This window comes from Cervus elaphus, chromosome 7, assembly GCF_910594005.1.
Source record: "Cervus elaphus chromosome 7, mCerEla1.1, whole genome shotgun sequence".
Lineage (NCBI taxonomy): Eukaryota > Metazoa > Chordata > Mammalia > Artiodactyla > Cervidae > Cervus > Cervus elaphus.
The window spans coordinates 48,050,175-48,068,627 of NC_057821.1; the positions used below are offsets into that span (position 1 = coordinate 48,050,175).

The 18,453-nt window shown below is 42.2% G+C and overlaps 1 protein-coding gene across 2 annotated transcripts; it reads left to right on the forward strand.

The window, feature by feature from the left end:
- Positions 1–1,296: 1,296 nt before the first annotated feature.
- SSR1 (signal sequence receptor subunit 1) lies at positions 1,297–17,603 on the forward strand. 2 transcript variants are annotated; one of them, XM_043908600.1, is made up of 9 exons: positions 1,297–1,482; positions 3,919–4,031; positions 6,560–6,647; positions 7,837–8,099; positions 9,779–9,855; positions 10,624–10,702; positions 12,113–12,206; positions 12,475–12,489; positions 15,347–17,603. In XM_043908600.1, the coding sequence occupies exons 1-9, from the start codon at positions 1,404–1,406 to the stop codon at positions 15,412–15,414; spliced, it is 876 nt and encodes a 291-aa protein (XP_043764535.1). In that variant the 5' UTR covers positions 1,297–1,403; the 3' UTR covers positions 15,415–17,603. The 2 variants fall into 2 exon arrangements, with proteins under 2 accessions (XP_043764535.1, XP_043764536.1); XM_043908601.1 differs by lacking the exon at positions 12,475–12,489.
- Positions 17,604–18,453: the final 850 nt, after the last annotated feature.

The window sequence follows — 18,453 nt, forward strand, 5'->3', positions numbered from 1 at the left end:
GTCCATCAAGTCGGTGATGCCATCCAACCATCTCATCCTCTGTCGTTCCCTTCTCCTCCTGCCTTCAATCTTTCCTAGCATCAGGATCTTTCCTAATTAGTCAGTCCTTCGCATTAGGTGGCCAAAGTATTGGAGTTTCAGCTTCAGCATCAGTCCTTCCAATGAATATTCAGGACTGATTTCCTTTAGAATTGACTGGTTTGATCTCCTTGCAGTCCGAGGGACTCTCAAGAGTCTTCTCCAACACCACAGTTCAAAAGCATCAATTCTTTGACTCTCAGCTTTCTTCATAGTCCACCTCCATACATGACTACTGGAAAAACCATAGCCTTGACTAGACGGACCTCTGTTGACAAAGTAATGTCTCTGCTTTTTAATATGCTGTCAAGTTTGGTCATAACTTTCCTTCCCAGGACTAAGCGTCTTTTAATTTCATAGCTGCGATCACCATCTGCAGTGACTTTGGAGCCCCAAAAAATAAAGTCAGCCACTGTTTTCACTGTTTCCCCATCTATTTGCCATGAAGTGATGGGACCAGATGCCATGATCTTAGTTTTCTGAATGTTGAGCTTTAAGCCAACTTTTTCACTCTCCTCTTTAACTTTCATCAAGAGGCTCTTTAGTTCTTCTTCACTTTCTGCCATAAGGGTGGTGTCATCTGCATATCTGAAGTTATTGATATTTCTCCTGTCAATCTTGATTCCAGCTCCTGCTTCTTCCAGCCCCGCGTTTCTCCTCATGTACTCTGCATTTAAGTTAAATAAGCAGGGTGACAATATACAGCCTTGACGTACTCCTTTTCCTATTTGGAACCAGTCTGTTGTTTCATGTCCAGTTCCAACTGTTGCTTCCTGACCGGCATACAGGTTTCTCAAGAGGCAGGTCAGGTGGTCTGGTATTCCCATGTCTTTCAGAATTTTCCAGTTTATTGTGATCCACACAGTCAAAGGCTTTGGCATAGTCAATCAAACAGGCAGCTCATGTTCCTTATACTAAGCGGCATTACTCTTTAATTGCACAAAGACTTTATCGCACTGGGAACCAGGCTGATCGTCACTCAAATAAAGGAACCCCTAACTGGGAGAGAAGGATGGAGGGCGCGGAGAGCGGCAAATCGTAGGTGGTCGCCAGCCCCCGGCCGTGTTGGGAGGCGGACTCTCGCGGGATTCTCGGAGGTCTCGCGGGAATCTCGGAGGACATAGCAAACTGTCACGTGACTCCCGGGGCGGCCCGCGCTCCCCCACCGCTCAGACCAAGCAGCCACGTCGGGAAGGGGCGTGGCGAAGGCCGTGCGTGGTGCGTGCCCCGCCCCTCCTCCGGAGCCCGGATGAAGAGTAACGCCATTCGCGCCGGAGCCGCCGAGAGCTTTCTCGGTCCGGGTCTGGACGCCGGAGCGCCCGGCCATGAGGTCCCTCCGCCGCCTGCTGCTGCTTTTCCTGCTGGTGTTCCCCGCCACCATTCTGCTCCGAGGCGGCCCGGGAGGTGAGGCCGTGGCCGTGGGTGGAGGGGCTCGGCCTGGTGGGCGGGAGCCGCCGTGGGACCAGACAGGCGTGGGGCCGGAGGCGGCCGCGGCGCTCCCCGGGGCCGGGGTACCCCAGCGGCCGTGGTCTCCCCGCCGACCTCTCTCGGCGGCCCCCGGGCCCCATCCCCGCCCCGGCGTGCAGTGCGGCCCCGCTGGGACCTGGTCCCGGCACGGGGGGTTCGGGAGGCTCGGGAGGTTCGGGCGCGACCGGAACCTTAGCCGGGCAGAGCCGGGGCGGTAGGCCGAGCGCTCGGGGACCGCTGACCGCCCGCGGCCGCAGCTCCTCCCCCTGCCCTGCCCTCCCCTTGGCGCTGAGCTGACGTGTCCCTGGCTTCCAGGCCCCGCGTCTTCCATTCATTTGCAGAAACCCGGGCGTTTGCGGGCCCAGGCGCACAGCTGGGCCTCCGGTCCTCCCCCCGTGTATTAGCTCAGCCCTCTGCGTCCCCGGGTGACTTGATTTCACTTAAACCCCCGGTCCTCGTCTGCTAATGCAGCCCTGCGTCCAGGCGGGCTGCGGAATCCCTGGGCATGTCCATTACTCCAGCCCTCCTTTTGCTCTCCTTTCTTTGGTAACTTTTTTTGTTTCGTGGATCCATCGCATAGTCCTGAAAAAAAATGTAGTCTACTTCGTTATTTAGGTGTATTCCGACAGTTTATCTGGTGTGACAGTGAATAACAGGACGATAAAAATGTGGAGACTTGGCTTCTTGCCCTGATTCTGTCTTGAACTGCAGTTTTCTCCACGGAATTTAGTCTGACTGTATGATCGCTAGAATTCCTTTTATTCTGTAAGTTTAATCAAGCTGTGTGGCAAAATGAATGATGGTGTCAGCCCTCCACGTGTTCTTTTTGCAAAGAAAAGTGAACTGACTGATTTCTGTTTAACGGGTAGAAAACCAAGTGGGAGAACTAACCACAACTGTTAATTTATTTGCAGATTTAAATAGAAATGCTTTTCCTTTAGGAGTTGCTTTCCTTGTTGTTTTCATTTTCTTTAGGAAAATTTGGTGATCGTATTTGTCTAGAATCTGGACTATGTTTTTTCTGGCTTTATAACATTTTCTTAAGAAACATCAGTATCTAACTGGGTATCTTTGTGGTTTTTTGGTTTTTTTTTTGGTGCCTTAGGGTCTGTCTTTCAAAAGATGTCTTCTCTTAATTTTTCCAATAGAAAAGTGTTAGATTTTTTTTTTTTAAGGCACAAAATTGTTACTGGTTAGCATAAAAACGTTTAATAAATGTTGGGTGAAAGCCATTGTATTTATTGAGAAGTCTTGAAATTTAAGTACAACTTTGTTGTGTCAGATGTAGGTAGTCTTCTTGCTAGTTTTATTATAAATTACGAATGCACTGTTTCAGTTCAACAAGCAGTAGAAGCTGGCTTTCAGTTCATGAAGTGTGGTTCAGTGTTAACACTTAACTTAAATCTTAACTGCAGTGAGAACTCAGGGAGGTGGAAAAGGCTTGAAGTACAGAGTCCTTCATATTTACTGTTTCTTCTTGGTTTTACAGCGTGTGCACACGCTTCCTTTTTCATCCCCCGCCCCCCATACTGAATTGCCACATCATCATTCTTTCTGAGAAGTGTTGGAAGAGTCTCTGGAACTTTGAAATTTCTTCTGAGGGCCTTGCCTGAAATAGATTTAATGTGACATGTATTTTTGCCTATAAAATTAGGATTTATAATTTTTGGGCATTATAGTTATGCTTAACTTTCACTATGACTTTAAGTGTAGGGATTATAAGAAGTATCTTAAAAACATGTTTGAAGCTGTATGCAGAAATAAATGCATGCTTTCCCAGCTCTCAACTCTGAAATTACCAATATAGTTTTTTACTAAATCACATGTGTTTTATCAGAGCTAGTTTTTACCATGGATGTCATACAGATGTTTGTTTCTTGGAGTTATATGCTGTGAAATGCTAAGAGTTTTGAGCTGTTGTGAACTTTAATAAACAATTTCTTGCCTAGATATTTAGATTGCTATTTTCCTTTAGACCTGGATTTTTTTTGTTTATTATTTATGGTTAATGATGGATTAAATTGTAGAGCTTTTTAGTTTTAAAACAAACTTACTTTGTTACTTTTGATATGTTTAACAAAATTGCTTGAATTTATTTACTTGGGCTTTACAGCATCTGTAGTTTTAGCAGTTCATTTTTCCAGCTGTTTTTTAAAGTTAAACAGCATTTCCCACTAAAATTACTGTGCAGTTGGTAAGACTAGCAGTAAGATAAGATCGTCTGAATGTTCTTAGATGCATTGTAATTTGGCATCACTTGAGTGGACTGGGAGATTGAGTTATTATTCTAAGGGAAAGTTTTGTTGCCCTTAGAAAAGGAAAAGTTGGTATTCCGGGATAAAGGCTAACTGCTTCTTTGGTGTTTATTGTTAGGCTCTTTGGCAGTGGCTCAGGATCTTACGGAGGATGAAGAAACAGTGGAAGATTCTATAATTGAAGATGAAGACGATGAAGCAGAGGTGGAAGAAGATGAACCAACAGATTTGGTTAGTGCCGTGTTCGATTCATTACATGTATATGATGCATTTAGAATTTATCCCTTATACAGACAAATATGGTATTAAACTGTTTGCCTTTAGAGGTTTGTTAAGTGGGATCAGAGTGGATTGAAGTTGGGAGAATGGGGCCAGTCATTGAGGATAATTCCTTAGTATTTTTTGGCACAGGGAAGGAGGTGTGAGACAGAACAGTTCCAAGATGATATGGACAGGAATCTTTAAGGTAACAGAGCAGGACCACCAGACCAGTGGATGGGTTTGGGACGCATCACGCTTAACTTTCCACCTTGGGCAACTTACCTCTCTGGGTCTTACTTCCTCTTCTCTCCTTCCTTCCCTCAATAAGCAGTGTATCTGTGAGTTCCTACAACGTGTCAGGTGCTGTTCTGGATTCCCTGGGTGAACAAGTCAGATAGCCTCTCTGCTCTTGCGGTCTTTATGTTCTTGGACAGGGTGTATGCATTTTGCTGCCAGGGGGTGAGGAGCAGACAAAAAAAATATGTAAACTATGTTCCATGAAGATTCATCATAGAGAGAGGGCTTGGAAAAGATCTAGAAGTTGTCTGACTTTGAAGCTCTTACTATAAAATTATAGTATGACAGCAGACATATTGAGCTACACGTAGGGTCCTTGTGGCATGCTTGTAGCTGAAACCTGGCGGGCTACAGTCCACGGGGTCACAGAGTCGGGCATGACTCAGGAACTCACACTTTGACTTCACTTTCTAGCTTATTTTTTCTCTAGGACTACTGTAATTTATCCTAAGTAGAATCTTTTAACCACTTTCAAACTCCAAAATCAGTTTCTCTTTGAAGTCTTCTCAGCAGTGTGGTCTTTGACGTCAGAACGTGAAGGCCATCAGTGCGAACTCTGTCAAGTGATCTGCGTTCTTCTGAATATATTACGCGCATCTTGTCTGCGACTTCCCTTTCAGAGAGTTGTTTTTCCTCTCCTTCAGGGTGGGCCCTCCCACCTTCTCCCCGTCTGGCCCTGTGGGATCTTGCTTATTATCCTCTTTCTTCCTGTGGCTTCAAGCGTTGCGCTTTCTCGGTGACTTTTTCTGCTCAGCCACAGCCGTGCCCGCAGCCCCCCACTGGTGTTCCTCCACATTAAGTTGCTACAGGTTTTTCTTCACAGCTCAGTTCTTGGAGAGTGCTCTGTCCAGCTGTCTCTTCTGCTCGTGTCCCATTCGTTCTCACAGCGGTCGCTCAGCGCCCACGAACCTCGTCAACCCTCCTTGCTGCCGCGCCAGTGGCCTGCGCCCCGGCTGCGCGCCCCTCCTCGCGGCCTCGTGGCCCTGCTGGGTCTTCTCCGTCCCGCCGCCTCTCCCCTCTCGCTTCTTAACGCCAGTGACGCCTATGCTCAGGTCATGGGGGGTTTCTCTTGTTTCTCAAGGGTCTCCTTTTCCTGTATTTGACAGTTTATGGCTCCTACCTTCCTGTTTCTTGTCTCTTCCTACTTTTTTTTTCCCCCAGAATGGAAATTCACTAACTCGTATTAAATGAAAGGATCATTAAAGATACTTAAAATGTAATGGTTGGACAGTCATTGAACAAGTGTTTTGAGTGCGTTCTCTTAAGCATATGAGGTGGGTGTGGAGAAATTTTAAAATGTAAGATAGTCTTTGCCCTGTTGACATTTTTAAAACAATGGTATTGAAATATAATTACACATCATGATACTTTCTCATTTTAAGCATACAATTCAGTGATTAGTAGTAAATGTTCCAAGTCATGCAAATTTAATTGAATTTCAGGGCATCTCCACCTCATTATTTCCCTGGTCACATTTTTTTAAAGACTGTTTCTTCTGAGTGGTGTGCCGACTTCTCGCAGGGAAGTTGTTCTGTAAATTGGGACGGAATGACTCATAACCAGGCCTGGAGCAGGGGCGGCAGAAGGAGCCCGCGGGCCCGCGCGGCCGTGCCGCCTTCTCCGTGCCGGCTCTGGCTGCTCGCCTCCTCCGCCTGCAGGTGCATACTCGTGGGGGAGACCTCGTGGCTCCCAAGGCTGAAAGGATTTGATATCTGAGTCCTCAGACTGGCCCTACCTTCCCCTTTTTTGGGGAGGGGGGTGGTGTGAAGACTGTGTTTGAGACTATTTCTTTTCTTGGACAGTAGTATTCCTGGCATTTAAGGGGGAAAATTAATACTGTCCATTTTAACTAGAAGTTATATGTCCTTTTGAAAAATACGGTTTTCCAAGTTTCAGGCTTTACAGAAAACTTACCCACCTGGGCTCTAGAACCTTGCAGTTCAGAGTGTAACCTGAGCACCAGCTTCATGGGCTTTTGCTGGATCCTTGTTAGAAATACAGAACGTCAGGCTTCACTCTCTGTCACAGTCGCAGAGTCCCCGGGGGATCTGTATGCACGTAGCTGTTCATCCCACTACGGATCCCAGCACAGCCTTGGAGATGCAGTGTACTAATACATTGTCCCAGATCCAGTGAAGTCACTCTTCTTAAATGATGCTATGCTTTTCCCCATAGTAATCTGTTTTCAGCATTTCTCTTAGGCTGAAGATAAAGAGGAAGAAGATGTATCAGGTGAACCTGAAGCTTCACCCAGTGCAGATACAACCATCCTGTTTGTGAAAGGAGAAGGTGAGCAGGGAGTGTGGTTGTAATTCAGACGCAGGGATTTTTAAAATGACAGGCTCACTGTTTGGGGAAGCGTTAATAATGATGAAGATCTTTATTTTTGCAAACATAGTGCAGACACATTTTGGGGGATAAAACCTGCTTATATAGGTATGAATACCCATATCTGTAAAGTATCGTTTCTGGCTTTGAAACTAAGGGGGAAGATAAATACTATCCATTTTAACTAGAAATTAAATGTCCCCTTGAAAGATACTGTCTTTAAACTTTATCCAAACTGCCACAGTAAAATTAACATTCATATTTTGAGTGTAAACATTAGTGAAATACTAAATATTTTTTACTAAAGCTGGTGTTACGTTAGAAGAAGAAAAATGGCTTACATTTATTGAGAGCCGATGTTTTGAGTATTTTGCGTGTGTTACTGAATCCTAACAGGAACCCGAAGAGAAGAGTTGTTGAACAGATCCAGAGAGGTCACTGTTTGCTCAGGGTCACTCTCTGAGTAAACAGGCTGTGAAGACGGTTTAGACTCAGGCCCATCTGGCCCCAGAACCCGTGCTTCAGTGGATGAATAGCTCTGTAGATGATTATTGAATACTTACTATTGGAGATATTCATTTGGCGGGCCTTCTCAAGCTCTGTTTTATTCCCATGTACATTCCGGCTCTGTGTCCACAGAAAGTGTGATTTGATTGAGAGGTTTTTGTTTTCACAGTTTTATTTTTATAGCTGCCTCCTTGGGTCTTAACCTTCAGATCTGCATTCTGAGTAACTGCCTAAAGTAGATAAGGGTTTTTTTAAACGTCTGACGTTCCAGTTTGCAGGTGAATCTCAGGCGTGCCCTCCCTGCCGCTGCTCCCCACTGGCGGCACAGACGGCGGAGCCTGAGCGGCGGTGCTGGTGACCCCTCCACCGCAGGGGCCCTGACGCAGCGCCCGCGTTCACTGGCGGCTTGGCCGCGACTGGGCTCCAGTCCAGGTGCTCCCTTGAGCTCCTCAGTTGGAGCGCTGGCCTGCCGCCGAGGGTTTCAGCTTACACACAGCCTCCAGGCAGCTGCTGGAGTGTTCTCCTGAAACAGGCTCTGAAACCAAGTCCATGCACAGCAGGAAAGGACGTCAGAATCCATTTGTAATGTTTGTGTCTTTGCACCCTTTAAATGTTTTCTAACCTTCCCGTCTCTTTTTCTTAGATTTTCCAGCAAATAACATTGTGAAGTTCCTGGTAGGCTTTACCAACAAGGGCACAGAAGATTTTATTGTCGAGTCTCTCGATGCCTCTTTCCGGTACCCTCAGGACTACCAGTTTTATATCCAGAATTTCACCGCTCTTCCCTTGAACACGGTCGTGCCGCCCCAGAGACAGGCAACCTTTGAGTACTCCTTCATCCCCGCGGAGCCCATGGGGGGCCGGCCCTTCGGTCTGGTCATCAACCTGAACTACAAGGATTTGAACGTAAGGCCCTCCTTAAGTTAGGGGCGCTTGAGGACAGTTGACGTTGTCTAAGTACCGTTGTGTCTGTTCATTCAAGTGCCTGTTTGGTGGTTGAAATTGATGGGCAGCCAGCAGGCATAGATAACACACCTCTCTGTCTTCGAGTCTGTGATGCAGTTGGGTAGAGGGGTAAACACGTCACGGTGTGACAAGTGCTGCGTCCTGGAGATGAGAGTGAGGGCTGGGGAAGTTCTAGAAAAGAAAGTGGGACCCACTGCCTCTTCACATGTTCATACATGTTAAGTGATCTTTGTGCTTTTTGTTGCTCGCGTTTTGCCCATTTTACTACTCTGTAAGTTTTAAGGACTTTCTGTGACTATTTTTGTCATTTTATACACTTATAAAATATAACCAAATCTTTTTGGAATATTAGAAAGGCTTATGGTTTGTGAGACCCAGACAGCCTTTCTGGTGTGTTACTCCCTAGCGTAGGCGTGACCAGTGAGTGAATGCCCCTTCAGACAGGAGTGCATCTAAAAAGCTTTCAGAAAAGGAAGTTTCATCCTTTCTGGAAAGCTTATTCAGCCTTTCCATCACCTAGTGTCATAGGCGTATTTATCTCACGCCTGCGTTAAGTTTTCTGATGCTGCCATTGTTTTCCTTTTTTGTTTTTTTAAAACTACTTAGTAGAATGTGGGAAAGATTTTTCCATCTTTTTTTTTTTTTTTGGCTGCACCTCACGGGCTTGCGTGATCTCAGTTCCCTGACCGGGATTGGACCTGGTGCATTGAGAGCACCGAGTTGTAACCATTGTTCTGCCAAGAATTCCCCTTCCTTATTTTCAAAACAATGTACTAAATTTCCTCAACTTTATAGTTTAGTAGCTTGAAGGATTATATATTTCATCTTCTTTTTAAATAGAATTAAACTTAATCCAAAAGCATGCATGTAGTTTCAGTTCTATTTGAATGTTTGTTTCATCTTTGTATGCCAGTTGAAAGGTCTTGGAATAAGACTTAAACCATTACATTTTAACAGTGAATAGGGACAGTTTGGGAAAGTATTACCTCAGTGCTTCACACAGAACGCTGACCACAGCTGTGTGTTGTCCCAGTGAGTCTCATGTATTTGAAAACGGAAATTGTGTTGAGCTGACAAAATTATTTCAAGACCACCAAAGAAAAAGATTTTGGTACTGTGAATGTCACTGACCATTTAATGTAAATTGATTTCCAATCCATTGTCAGTATGGACTTGACTTTTGTTCAAGTCTAGTTCTTAAAACAAGGTTCTACTGCAGAAAGCCCATGTTCATGCTTTCCTTTCTTGTTTGAAGGGTTACATAGAGCAGAAGCCAGGGCTTCTAGCTGAAGAGTGTTCTGTGGTCTCTGCTTCTTTCACATTTTACTGTGTATTCACTTCCCTGGTTTCTCACACATCGTCGCACCCCCCCTCAAAGAAAGTGGGGACAATTTTAGCAAAGTTGGAGGCATTCTTTGTTTCGTAGGACAGAGTAACATCATAATGTTGAGTCCCTGACATTGAATTAGCACACTTACGTACGGCTCTGTTGAGTCTTAGGATATCCTAAGTGATGAGAGAGCCGTAGTGTATGTCAGGATGAAGGTTTGAGGAAATCTTGTAGGCTTTTCATTCTTCCAGTGCATCTCAGATTTATGTGATTTATTTTTTCTTAACAGGGCAATGTTTTCCAAGATGCTGTCTTCAATCAAACAGTTACAATTATCGAGAGAGAAGATGGGTTAGATGGAGAAACGTAAGTGAGGTTTCTGGGATGTAGATCTTGGTCTCAGAAGGCGGGACTGGGAGGCTCGCGTCTGTCATCCTGGTGTTTCATGGTGAAAGTGGAGCCTGCTGTGGATGGGGTGAAACCTTGACCACTTAACTCCACACTTTAGATGATTCTTACAACTGTGATTAATAACAGCATGTTAGGAAAGGTAGTTAAAACTAACAAAAATTGTTTTAGAAAGATAGTTCACTTTTTGTTCTTCCTGTCTTTAAATTGTTTACAGTCACCAGCCTAATGGAAGTTGCATGCCTCCAAAATTGCTACTGAAAATATGTTAGGAGATTTTTATCTTGAAAAATGTATTCTTTGTGAATAGTGAATCATTTTTCAGTGTATACTTACTTGTGATTCACAAAGAGTAAGCTTTTAAATAAAATCGTGCAAAATCTAATCTTTGAGGAACAAAACCTAATGCAGTTATTTTAACTGAGCTTAGAATATAACAAATTATGAAGTAATTCATTGTAGATCATATGGCTTTTGGCAGAGTAGGGGGGAGACTCATTGATGTTAAAGATAAAGGTAAATTCATGAAACTATTACCTGGATCTTAGTTGAATTTAAATTATTTTACTCTTTTCCCCACAAATTATTTGGAAAACTTACGGTTTGTTAGAATCATCATTGCAATTATCTTGTAAGTCTTCTGAGTTAAAGCTCAGGAATAGTTTTAATGAGCTGTGGTATTTCTTAACGAACTGAAGCAACTTTCTGTCTCTCCTTGGACATCAGCATATTTATGTACATGTTCCTTGCTGGTCTTGGGCTGTTGGTTGTCGTTGGCCTTCATCAGCTCCTGGAATCTAGAAAGGTAAATACACGTGAACATAACTACTGTTGCGATACTTCAGAAGTTGTTACAGTGCCAAGTATAATCTCGTTATTTGTGGCTTCTTGCTCTCACTGTGGGTTTATAGAATTACAGGTTTGTTACACCTTTTTAAAATGAAGCTTGAAGATGAGACCTTGGGGGTGTGTTTGGGTTTGTTTAGAATTTTCTGCCACGTGCAGTTAATGGATATGTTATTTTACTTATTAGCCTTGAAGTTTATTCTTGACCATAGGACTGATTTCTAATTAGCAATTAAATGAGTCTTGGTTTGAAAGAGAGTGAAAATTGGCCAAATTCTGCTCTTGTTAGAGTAGTGAAGTGTTCACATCGAAGCCCCTGGTGTGGTCATGGTCTCCTGGCTTTGAACAGGGTGGTTAATTCTTCCCCTGTGTCCTCATCGCCCTCCCCGCCCCCACCCGCCAAACAAAAGCCCCCAAACGAAATAATCCATGCTGTTCCTTCAGTATGTAACATGGTTTGTGTCAAATATATTGATATCCACTAACTCCAAACAATTGCTAGATGTTTTGGTTAATCATTATTTGTTAAGCAATAAGTCAGGCAGTTAAATCTCTGTGATATTGGTAGTACATGTTAATTAAGCCATTATTCTTTTAAAGAGAAATAGTGCTTAAATGTTCATTTCCATCACTTTCGTTACCTTATTTTCATAATAGCATTTTTGCTATAAATTTATGTATTAGGGATAAGCCATTTTTTTCAGTTGTCTTTCTGTGTATTCAGATCTAGTTTTCAGACTGTAATTAATAATATGGTTTCTTAAGTAAATAATTAGATGGGCTTTTATTATTTTTTAAAGAATAGGACTGAAGAGTAGAGTTCCATTTCTTTTCTTTCTTGCAGTTTTGCTGCAGATACTCAAGGAACAAAGTTTGAGGCTGTTAGCTTAACTGAGATTGTATGTTTTTGTTTTATTTATACCAGCTACTTAAGTGTATTTAGATACAAGGCAGGAGTGTGCCTGCAACATTTCAGTAATTATCCCACATTTTGTTGAATGTGAAAATAAATTTGTTAAGATTTGATTCCCAAAATGAAAATAGTATAAATAGTCATTGTATAAATAGTAGTTCTTACTTGGTCTACCAATTGTATTAACATATGAAGCTTTAGAGCAGAGGAAAAGGTCGTTAAAGCCTGGAAATAAATAATTGTGAAGATTTATTCCTTAGTCTTTATAATTGCTGTAGACACGGTTTCCTCCTGTCTAGTTAAGAAAATAATTGTGCAATACATTTTAGCACTAGAAGAGGACGTGTTTATCTACTAAGATATTTAAGCAGGTAGGCTTGAATAGAGGTCTTTTAAAAATTATAGTAAAACACTATAATGGAGCGCCTATAACATGAAGTTTTTATGTTCTCTTAGCGCAAGAGGCCCATTCAGAAGGTAGAGATGGGAACATCGAGTCAAAATGATGTCGACATGAGCTGGATTCCTCAGGAAACTCTGAATCAGATCAGTAAGTACTCAAACTTGCCTGGAAACGTTTCTCTTAAATGGAAGTAAGTGTCTTAGATTTAGCAAAAAAATGCCTGGTCGATGCTACTTAATACTTACCTTTTCATTACTTCCAGAGTCTAATATGATTAATGAATGCTTTATGTTTTTCTCTGTGTACTGTATACTTTAATTTAGAAATACTTCCACATCTGCAGTTTGTGTACAGATGTGTGAGTTCTCTATATTCCTAACCTTTCCCTGTTTCTTTTTCTTTCCTGTTGCTTCAGTGCAGAGTAGAAGAGGTGAGGCAATTTTTTTAATGGTACTTGATGTAGTATTGAGAGCTCTTGTACAGCATGTGAATGCCTTATAGTAAGTTTAAGGATAGTTTTCTGTCACTGTTTATTAGAGAACAAACTGCCATCTACCCACTGTATTCAAAGAATAAACCTATCGTACTGCCTGATAGTCTATCTAATATAATTTCAGTTTTATTATATGTGTAGTTGGTGAAATACTAATCTTTATAGGAGAAGATAGATTTTTCTCCTCCAGTGGTAAGCAGACTTTTTAAAAAACATTATAAAAGCAGTGTGACCTCATTTTTTTAAGGTGAAAAACTTCACATCACCTGCTGGCTCCACCAGTCCCACTTTGCATGAGTAACTGGTGTTCACGTGTCACTCTGAGTGGTTTCCGCGCGTCCGTCAGCGTGCACGTCTGCTGTGTCTGTCTGCTCACAGATGGTGTCGTGTGGCACACACTCCCACAGCCTGCGTGCTCCGGCCTCGGGAGTCTCTGTGGTGATGACTTACATACTTGGTTCATTTTTAACGACCGTATAAATGTGTTAGGATTGATTAAGCCTGTTCTGTGTTGAAGGATAGAACAGTTTCTGTTTCCAGTTTTTTTTTTGTTCTTAAAATAAATCCTCCAATGAATATTCTTATAAGATGATGGGATAATTTTCGAAATTGAGATGTAGTTGACACGTCACATTAGTTTTGCATGTACACCATAATGATTTGACGTTTATGAAGTGATCAGGGCACCTCGTCAGCACCGTCCCACACAGGTGTTTTCTTGTGATGAGATGAGACCCTTTGAAGGTCTGTTCTCTTAGCTGTGTTCAGGTGGCAGCCCAGTATCGTTGAACTGTGATCACCTTTCGTGTATCACATCCTTGTGACTTACAACTGGAAGTTTGTACCATTTGACCCCAGGCTCCTATTTTGCCCACTCTCTTACTCGGGACAATTTCCTAAAAGAATAGCTAAGTCTAAGCATATGTATGTCTTTGTGGAAAGTGTCCCAGTTCCCTCCCCAAAGGTAGTGTTCTCAACAGTGTATGATATTTCCTGTTTCTCTTCCCCTCTTACAAATCCTTCTCGAGTGTTACTACATGTGTTAATCTACCTGTATGCTACGAAACGGCACCTCATTTTTCATTTACAGTTAAGAATGAGGTTTGGCTTTAGGCATCATTATTGGGCACTTAGTAGTTCGGGTTTTGCGGGAGGGGGGCGGTGAGGCGGTGGTTTTCCTTTGGAGACAGAAGCATCATTGTGTGCATCAGTTTTCTTTGCTGAAATGAAACGCCACTCTCGAGGCTTTTGTGGTGTTTGGAGCCACTGTCCCCAAAGCTGGGTGACTCCAGGCCCTCCCTGTGTCATTCATTGGTCTGCTGCTTAACTGATGGGCAGATGGGCGGGCGGGCAAGATTATAGACTCACTGTTACAGGTCAGCTGGATCGGGCTGTTCTGCGATGGAGTGAAATTCACTTGTTGAACAAATACGCTTTGCAGGTTCTTAGAGACTCTTTATCATGTATTTCTGTATTTAAAACTCTGCTGCAGGGGTTGACATTGGAAGTCACTAATGACCATTTCATATCTATAGTAACAGCTGTGTCCATGTAAATGGCTGATTCTGAAATATTTTTGTTGTTGGGGGTGGGGTTGGTGAACATTAATTAGTTATTACTTATTTAAAAAAAATCTTTAGAGGTAGAAAAAGCAATTAATTCATAGTCTAACCTTTTTGAAAACCTCCTGAAAGGTGTAGGCTTTCTTCATCAGAAGAGTGCTTCTGTGCTCAGTTAGGTACTGAACCCCCGAAACACCTCATTACCAACCGGCAGGCTAAAGGAGAGGCCACTCTCGTGTGGTAACTTCAGTCGTTTAATTCTTAAGGACAGTCTTTAAAAAAGAATTTTTAGCTTGTAAATATTCTTTGTAAACATTTACTATGTGTTTTTTATACTGGAAAGATAATTATAATTTGCAACTTATTCTATAAAGAACTTATATTCCTAATAGGTTAGGTGCTCCTAGAAAATAGGAGAGTGGTCAGAGAGAAAACAGTCTTTTACTTTTTAAATAAGCTTCAAGATGACTTCTCTTACTGGATGAAACTGAAAGGAGCACCACCAGGTTATTTTTGGTCTAACAGACCACACTAAGGCTAACGCAAGAGAAAAAAACAAAAGACTGCTTTGCCTGTAGGATGGTTTTTATATTATACTGTATAATTTCCTCTAACCTGCCACTCATTTCAGGTAAATTTGTGAAACTGCTGAAAATTGTGCCAAGTGCATGGTGCTGTGTTTGTAAATACTGTCTTTAATTTGTAACCAGTATCAATTGTTTATGTCGATTGTAAAGATTTTCCTTATGCAGGTATAAACATGCTCAGCTGTAGACTTTAGGAAGATTTTGCATGGTAGCTTCAATATCACAGTGACCAAGATTAGGTCTTTTCCTCCCCTGGTTGCAAAAAGTTTTAATGGACAGACATAATGTCATATCAGTTTGGGTATACAACTAATGATAGATAAACACACTGGAAAGTGGTCACCGCGGTAAGCCTAGTTATCATCTGTCACTATACAAAGTTACCAAAAAAAGTTTGTGTGGGTGATGATGACCTGTAAGGTTTACTTAGCAACTTACAAGTATGTAGACTTTCATTTTGAGTTAACTCTCTTGAAGGGTTATTTGAAAGTTTAGTTTAAAAATCTGTGCTGGATAAGAAATATTTATTGTTGATGGTCTTGTTGCATGTGTGTTATTTTTTGAGCTAAATGGTAAAACTGAAGAAAAATGCTATTGAACACATTTATATAGTCAGGCAAGTTAAAACTTCCTGTTTTCTTCCAGATAAAGCTTCACCAAGAAGGTTGCCCAGGAAACGGGCACAGAAGAGATCGGTGGGATCTGATGAGTAAATGTTCCTTTGTGCAACAATTCAATCTTTTAACCTGCCCTAATGTTTTTCGGCCTGATGGGAATTAGTGCAGAGAAGCCATATCACCATAGAAGGCGGCTACTACTTATGTGTGGACTGAGCAATCAGAGTCTGTGGCGATCCTATTGCTGAAAATGCACTGCATTTATTTTTCTAAAGTAACAAATTTGGTTTTTTTTAAAACCATTAAAATCTATGTGTGCGCGTGTGTGTGTGTGTGAGCAGTTGGTCTTACCAGAATCATTGTGGGACTGCCTGAAGCAGCCTTTAGAATACTAAACGTATGCACTGTCTCCTTCTTTTGGACATGTGCTGACATTTCCCCCCCAAAACTCAACACTTGCCCAGTATGATTGTAGAGGTCCTGCCTTGGACTGCTAACAGTTGTTTCTTGTTTAGAATAGCTCACATCCTGACTGATGGCACAAATGTGCGTGTTTTTGCTGTTTTACGGCTAGTATTCTAAAGGCGCAAGCAGGAGCAGCTGCTTTTAGCAGTAACATTGCTGGGTATTTTGCTGCTGTTTACTATAATGCACACCTTCAGAAACCTTCCCCAGTGAGTTCAGGGAATTGGGGGATCTCTAGCACCAAAATTGTGAAACATGAAAATTCTGGTTTTGATTCATAAAACCAACGTCACTGTCTTTAAAAAAAAAGAAAATGGTACATTTGTGGAAACTGAGTTGTTGTCCATTGTTCTATTTCTGACCCAAGAGATAGCTGTGGGATGACTTGAGACCCCTCTGGTTTTGTTTTTTTTTCTAAGAGATAATTTTTCTCAACGGAAGCATCTTAAGAAACGTTGCCTTGGTCTACAGACTAAGCAGAATTCTAATAAGAGTTGGATAATTTTTAATGGTTAACCAGTTGTTTTATATCTAATCTTCGGGGTGTTTTGGTTATTGATTTTTTTAAAAAGTTAATCTGAAGAACTCCAAAATCTTAAGGACTTAAGGACTTAGAATCTCAGAACCAAAATGAATTGGACTTCATAAAATTCCTCTTACTTTCCCTTGCCCTCGGCAGTAACTTAAGTTTGACGTTGTCAGACTGGATAAGTAGTAGAGTAAAATAGTATGAACAAATAAGAGGCTTTTCCTCTCTGTCTTTAAGCCATATTCTTCCATATATATTTTGTAAGGAAATGGTAAATGAAGTTTTAGTAGCTGTTTTATTCCTGATCTGTCTTCATTATAATGAACTTAACCCCTGTTTATTATAATTCCCCTTACACCCATGCTCACACAAGAAAATAACAGAAATGAAAAATCTTTCCAAGTTGCTTAAGTATTTAAACATCTGAGCCAAAGCCTACGTCAAGAAAACGAGTGACTGTATAGCTGTGAGCTGCTTTGTGAGCGGGGCTGAGGTGTCGGATTAGCTGCATCGGCTGTGCTGAGCTGTGACTCTTCTGCGCCTGTGAAACAGTGTTTGGGTTTTTAATTGGGCTGTACGATCAATGGTTTCCTTTGGAAGAGCTCTGTGAGCTCTAAGAAACTGCATGGTTTTCACTTTGATGTAACATAGGAGACCCTCCACCTTCGGACGGAATATATTTCAAAACATTTTTGTGAATGTCCCAGGTTTGTGAAATTACAGGGATATAATGAAGTGAGGTGTAATACAAAATTTAATGACCTCTACAGAGCGTTTTATTGAATTCCTGGTGATACTTAGGCAGTGGCAAAGCCAGGCTCAGTTCCGGGTGCCGGGCCTCTTGACTCCTGAGTAACCTGCCTTATGTACCAGCCCCTCCACTTCTGAGGTCCAAAGCAGCACACGGAAATCATCGGTCATGTTTTATTTTCTTAGCATAGATTGAGAACACTTGAAAATTCTTAAATCCTCAGATGCCAGGGGTCTCTGTAGTGTCAGTGTTTAGCAGAAACTAACTCCATAATGAATGGAATTCAATTCCACACATGGTTTGTTCAAGCACACTTAATAAGTAGCCTGTTTTTTTTAATGTCTTTTTTAAATGTAAATATTTGGATGAAGCTTTTGTTTGTTTTGATATATTAATTTGTTGCACCAACCATGGTTTCAGAATTCACCTTTTGAACGCCTTGGTTCCAGAGTCTGTAAAATGAACTGAGAGTCTTGTGTAACGAGCCTGTCACTGGGACTTGTGGGAGTAACGTGTTGATAAAGCATGGATCTCACCTCACGTGTGCGGCCGCATCACTTATTTCACGGTCTGACTAGAGGGACTTGAGAGACTTCCTCTCCAGTGAACTCCGAGGTAGACGCCTGGGGAAAGGAGAAATCGGAAGGGAAGGATCATTCACTTTAGTTTTTAATTTTAAATAAGCGTCAGAAAATAGTCACTTCAATAGGAGAAAAAGGCAAATTTAGATCTTAAAAAGTTAAAAAGCCCCTGCCCTAATGGCGTGCTTGCGTTCACCAGCCTGGAGCTGTGTTTTGGCCCTATGGGGAAGAAGCTGAGGAGTGGGGTGACCCCAGAGCCCTTAAGGGCTGGTGGTGGTCTGGAGGAGCAGGCGTGGGTAAGCGTAACATGTGCGGCTCTCGCTCAGCACGCGTCTCGTGTGGATCAGTGATCCCCCTTCCCTCGGTGTGAGGGAAGACTTATTTGGCTAGTGCATTTAAGTAATGTGATTTTCCTTGACCAATGAACTTGGCAGTACACATCATTTCTACAGGATTTTGCTAAATTACACCCTTCCATTTAAAGACATTTCCAGATGTGAAGTAGTTAGTTTTGGACGGTGTCATTTATAACTGTGAAGCCAGTGAATTCATTCTAATTTTGACAAGTAAAACCCCACTTTTCTTTGAACTAGCATCTCCAGTTTAGTGAAGAGCAGCCTGACACATAAATGAGACCCTGGTTGTCTAGGGAGTGAACTAGGTTCTGTCGTCAGGCTGATCTGTATCAGTAAGATCATCATCCTCACAAGAGAGCAGGCAGAAGGAACAAAACTTGGGGACTGACTTGCCAGCATCTGAATAATTTCTTCAGGATTCCTATGATTTTATCTTTTTACACAAAGACTGGA

Coding starts and splice junctions, on each gene's coding strand:
- SSR1 (XM_043908600.1), top strand. CDS start 1,404: ATGAGGTCCCTCCGCCGCCTGCTGCTGCTTTTCCTGCTGGTGTTCCCC. Junction 4,032..6,559: donor AAGATGAACCAACAGATTTG/GTTAGTGCCGTG, acceptor CATTTCTCTTAG/GCTGAAGATAAAGAGGAAGA. Junction 10,703..12,112: donor AGCTCCTGGAATCTAGAAAG/GTAAATACACGT, acceptor ATGTTCTCTTAG/CGCAAGAGGCCCATTCAGAA.